This window comes from Triticum urartu, chromosome 3A (genome assembly GCF_056163025.1).
Source record: "Triticum urartu cultivar PI428250 chromosome 3A, HENAU_Tu73, whole genome shotgun sequence".
Classification (NCBI taxonomy): domain Eukaryota; kingdom Viridiplantae; phylum Streptophyta; class Magnoliopsida; order Poales; family Poaceae; genus Triticum; species Triticum urartu.
The window spans coordinates 632,673,733-632,679,419 of record NC_141875.1 but is presented as its reverse complement, the minus strand read 5'-3'; the positions used below and the strand labels follow the sequence as shown (position 1 = coordinate 632,679,419).

The 5,687-nt window shown below is 48.3% G+C and overlaps 1 protein-coding gene across 1 annotated transcript; it reads right to left on the bottom strand.

The window, feature by feature from the left end:
- Positions 1-1,156: 1,156 nt before the first annotated feature.
- On the bottom strand, positions 1,157-1,786 carry LOC147980937 (uncharacterized). The gene has a single exon (XM_087515805.1). It carries the CDS (start codon positions 1,784-1,786, stop codon positions 1,157-1,159), a length of 630 nt encoding a protein of 209 aa, XP_087371931.1.
- Positions 1,787-5,687: the final 3,901 nt, after the last annotated feature.

Here is a 5,687-nt window from a genome sequence, read left to right as displayed (position 1 = left end):
GAGCTTGGTGCTCACAGCCATGGCGGTGGCCGGGGCACGGCCACGCGGCGGAGTTAGCTACGGGGCACGGGCGAGCTCGGCTAGAGGAAGAGGAGGAGCGTGAGCTCACCAACATTGCTGAGACGGCCCGGGGGAGACGCGCGGCTGCCGGAGTTGTTGGCGAGGTGGCGGTGATCTGAGGAGGAAGAAGAAGGTCGTCCCAATGATGGAGGGGCTTCCGGTTCCTGCTCGCGGGCGTGGACGATGGTGCTGGCAAGCATGGAGCTCCAAGTCGCGTCGAAGAGGGATGGGGGTAGCGTTCGCCTCGGCGGATGCCGGTGGGCGGGACAGGAGGCGCTCGGTGGAAGGGGATCTGGTGGAGGGGAAAGGATCTCGGCGAGAGGGGCGAGGTGAGTGGAGGCAGAGATCGAGGAGGCGGGGAGGCAAGTGGGGAAGGGAGAGGGGAGCCCGAGGTGTCGGGGTCTTATCCCCTCGACGCCGGCGAGCTGGTGCGGAGCGGCGCGCTCGACCATGCCCCCGGTCGGTTGAACAGGGGAGGAAGAGAGCGACCGGGGGAGGTGGGCCGCCTAGGATGGGGGAGTTGGGCCGGCCCAGGTGGGCTTAGCCCCAGGGGGGGTTCGGTCCAAGGAGGGTAGAGGGCCTCTCCCACTTTACCTTTCTTTTCTTTTCCTTTCTCCTTTCTCTTATTTTTTTATCAGTAGCTTTTGCATTTTCTTATAGCCACAATTGACTTTGCAAAAATATGCTACTGACCAAAACAATTTCCTAGAATTATTGTGCACCACCACAAAAAGATTGCGAGGCTTTTAAAACAGTTTGCAATTTTTATAAATTAAAAAGGCATTTAATTTATTGCTTAGGTCACTGTTTTAAGTAGTTTAGGCCACTTAAACCCTTTGCAAAAATGTTGGTCCACAACCAATATTACCAGGAGAATATTTTACACATGATGAACATTTTAGTTGTCATGTTTGGGCATTTTGAATTTCACTCATAGTTTGAAAATGAATTCAACTGGAATTTGAAAGAACATGAGACAATAATGATCAGGCGCATGTTTAGCAAAAAGATTAACTTAACCCCAGGGGTTACTGTAGCATCATTACACCGGGGTGTTACAACTCTCCTCCTCTAAAAGAAATTCTCGTCCCGAGAATTAAGAGGTAGAAGGGAACAGGTCGGGGTATTCAGCATGGAGGTTATCCTCGCGTTCCCAAGTGGCTTCATCTTTAGAATGATTTGACCATTGCACCTTGAGGAACTTGGTAACCTTCTGGCGTGTTCGACGTTCAGCTTCTTCAAGAATGCAGATTGTATGCTCTTTGTATGTGAGATCATCTTGTACTTCAATCAGTTCCGGATCCACTTCACGTTCCCGATCCTTGAAGCATCTACGAAGTTGCGACACATGGAAGACGTCATGGACGTGAGAGAACTGAGGTGGCAACTCCAATTGATAAGCCACTAGTCCATGACGGGCGAGGATGCGGAAGGGACCAATGTAGCGCGGAGCTAGCTTGCCCTTGACTCCGAACCGACGAGTGCCTCTCAAAGGAGTGACACGCAGATAAGCTTGTTCACCAGGTTGATAAGTTGAACCCCAGTGTTTCCGGTCATAGTTGCTCTTCTGGCGGGACTGGGCCGCCTTGAGATTATCCCGGACAATGCGAACCTGCTCTTCAGCTTGTTGAATAATGTCTGGACCAATGAGCGTCCGTTCCCCAGTTTCTGACCAATTCAGAGTGGTTCGGCACTTATGTCCATAGAGCACTTCAAAGGGTGCCATCTTTAAGCTGTCTTGGTACCTGTTGTTATAAGAGAACTCCGCATAAGGGAGAGATTCTTCCCACTTCTTGCCAAAAGAAATAACACAAGATTGAAGCATGTCTTCAAGAATTTGATTGACTCGCTCGACTTGGCCTTGGGATTGGGGATGATAAGCAGTGCTCCAGGTAATATGAGTTCCCATTGCCTCTTGGAAACTATCCCAGAACTTCGAAGTGAAAATACTCCCGCGGTCTGAACTGATCTCCTTCGGAATGCCGCGGAGTGACACAATTCTGGAGATACACAAGTTTGCTAATTGACTAGCAGTGATAGTCTCTTTGACTGGCAGAAAGTGAGCAACCTTCGAGAATTGTTCGATGACGACAAAGATAGCATCGTTACCTTTCTGAGACTTGGGAAGGCCAGTGACGAATTCCATTTGGATCTTATCTCACTTCCATTCAGGAATCAGAAGCGGTTGTAGAAGTCCAGCCGGTTTCTGATGTTCTGCTTTGACGCGACGACAAACGTCACATTCTTCAATATATTGAGCAATGTATTGCTTCATTTTAGACCACCAATACTTCTGACGGATGTCTAGATACATCTTCGTACTTCCCGGATAAATAGAGAGAGGGGTGTCATGCACTTCTTTCATCACCTTCTCTGACATAAGCTCAAATCGGGGTACGATAATGCGATCTCTGAAGTATAAGGTCCCATCTTCAGCAAGCGAGAAATCTCGGGATTTCTCTAAGGCAAGATCCTTTTTCATCAAATCCACGTGAGCATCTTTGGCTTGAGCAGACTTAATTGCTTTCAGCAGAGTTGGTTCCAGGACAAGGTTATTCAGAGAACCTTGTGGAACTAGTAGAAGGTTCAGCTTGCATAGCTCTTCATAAAGGCGGGGTTGAGCTTTGAAGACCATGTGATTGTTGCAATATGACTTACGGCTCAGGGCATCGGCCATTACATTAGCCTTGCAAGGTGTATAAGATATACCGCAGTTGTAGTCAGCAATAGCTTCCATGCATCGCTGCTGACGGAGGTTCAGATCTGGCTGAGTAAACAAATATTTCAGACTCTGATGATTAGTGAAGATCTCGCAACGATTACCGAGAAGGTACTGTCGCCATAGCTTCAATGCATAGATAACCGCAACAAGCTCAAGGTCATGAACTAGGTAGTTCTCTTTGTGAGGGCGCACTTGACGGGAGGCATAAGTAATCACCTTGCGCTCTTGCATTAGGACGCAGCCTAATCCTTGACGTGAAGCATCGCAATAGATGACAAAGTCCGTGCGAGAATCAGGGGGAGCAAGCACTGGGGCAGATGTCAGCTTGTCTTTGAGTGCCTGGAAACTTTCCTGACATTTGTCTGTCCAATCGAACTTAACACCTTTGTGAAGCAGATTGGTCAGTGGCTTGGCAATCTTGGAGAAGTTCTCGACAAAGTGACGACAATAGCTGGCAAGACCGAGAAAGCTTCTGACTTGCTTGATAGTCTTCGGAGGGGTCCAATCAAGAATAGCCTGAACTCGCTATGGGTTGACAGCAATACCATCCTTGGAGATGACATGACCAAGGTAGGTGACTTCGGGTAACCAAAATTCACACTGGGAATACTTGGCATAAAGTTGATGTTCTCGAAGCTTCTCTAGAACAAGTCGAAGATGTTCATCATGTTCTTCTTTGTTCTTCGAATATACCAGAATATCATCCAGATAGACTACGACGAACTTGTCGAGGTAATCCATGAATATGTAGTTCATCAGACGAGAGAATGTGGCTGGAGCATTGGTCAAGCCAAAAGACATGACGATGTACTCGTAAGAACCATAACGAGTGACGAATGCGGTCTTTGGAATATCCTCTTCACGAACACGGATCTGGTGGTAACCCAACCTCAAGTCAAGTTTAGAGAATATTGATGAACCAGCAAGTTGATCATACAGATCATTGATCCGAGGAAGCGGATATTTGTTCTGAATTGTAGCTTGGTTGATAGGACGATAGTCTTGGACCAAACGGTTTGTTCCATCCTTCTTCTTCACAGAGAGAATGTGCTCCCCAAGCTGAGGAACTTGGACGAATGAAACCACTGTGAAGAGATTTGTGAATTTCCTCCTTAAGTTCATGGAGTTTGTGAGGCGGCATCTTGTAGGGTTGTTTGGCATTAGGAACGGTGCCTGGTTTCAAGTCAATGACGAACTCGACAGCCCGGGAAGGAGGTATTCCTGGAAGTTCTTCTGGAAAGACATCTAGGAAGTCGCGAACAACTGGAATCTTTTCCATTCCCTCAAGAGGTGCTGCGTTCAACGCATTCAAGACATAAAGTCATGCTTCAGCGTTTTGAACAAGTTGAGCATGGTAGCTTACTATCTCATCGGAAGGATGTAGGAGGTGAACGACCTTCGTGGCGCAAACGATAGAAGCAGTATGCGCTTTCAACCATTCCATTCCCAGAATGAGGTCAATATTGGAAGACTCCAGAATAATGGGGGAAACAAGAAATTCCAACCCTTCAATCTCAACAGGAACGTCGCGACCAATCATGGTAGTTTGACATCGGCCCGCAGGGGTGCGTACCACTATCGGAGTGTTCATGGGCTCGCATCGAATGTCGTGTGCATATGCAAAATTTTCTGACATGAATGAATGCGATGGTCCTGAATCAAATAAAATAGAAGCCGGTACTGAATTTACGAGAAGAGTACCCATCACAGTAGCAGGCTGGTCTTGAGCTTCATTCAGATCAACATGATTAGCCTGACCACGACCATAAGGTCTGGCATTGTTGTTGTGGGGCTGGTTGTTACAGCCAGTTGAAGGCAAAGCAAGTTGGTTCCTTTTCTGATTGCACTCTTTGGCAAGGTGACCTGGACGGCCACATCTGAAGCACAAACCATCAATGGGATTGGTAGCAGGCGTTTGGGGTGGTGCAGTCCGAAGAGGTTGTCTCGTTGGCGGAGGAGGCAAACGCGGAGCAGCATAGGACTGTCTTGGTGCAGGTGCAGTTGGACGATACATGTTGTGGGGAATCCATATCCAACGCTTCTGCGCTGACGGGCCCAAAGATGAGCCAGCGCCACGGCTGTGCTTAAGGGATCCCTGGTGTTCCTGAAGACCCGTCTCAACCTGAATAGCCTTGTTCACCAAGGTGGCGAAGTCGGCAAAGTCATGAGCGAGCAGTGCTAGATTAATATCAGGGTGAAGTCCATCACAGAACTTTTCTTGCCTACGAGCATCAGTTGCAATGTCTTCTTTAGCATAACGAGACAAGTCCAGAAATTCCCGTTGATAAGCATCTACAGTATTGTTGCCTTGGGTGAGGTTGCGGAAATCTCGCTTCTTCCTGTCTATGATTCCTTGAGGAATGAAGCGGGCACGGAAGGTAGCTTGGAAATCCGGCCAAGTGATGACCGTTCCAGCAGGTAGGGTACGCCTGTGGCTGTCCCACCATTGAGCAGCGGGACCCCTCAGAAAGAAAGATGCAAAGGTGACATAGCTAGCAGGGGCCACACTAGCAGACTCCATTTCATATGTGATGTCGTGGAGCCCGTCATTAGCATCAAGGGGTTGAGTTGAGCTATGGTAAATAGTTGGGTTGAGATGCATGAAGTCCTGCAGAGTTCCTGGGGTTGGCTTTTGATTCATGTTCGGACGAGGAAACTGAGCCATCATTCCTTCCATGAATTGACGATTCAGCTCAAACTGTTGCATCATTCCAGCAAGGAATTCAGGCGGTGGTGGATCATTGGCACCACGGCCACGACCAGCGGGTCTAACCATCCTGCTAACAAGTAACAGGGGGTAGTTCAACATTGAGCATTTGTAAAAACAAGGACCATTCATGATCAAACATGCATAATGAATGAGGTACGATGGATACCACTTCGTTGTCATCACGACAGTGCGTGT

What these genes read in the sequence shown, in the direction of transcription:
- LOC147980937 (XM_087515805.1), bottom strand. Translation starts at nt 1,786, where the DNA reads ATGGCACCCTTTGAAGTGCTCTATGGACATAAGTGCCGAACCACTCTG.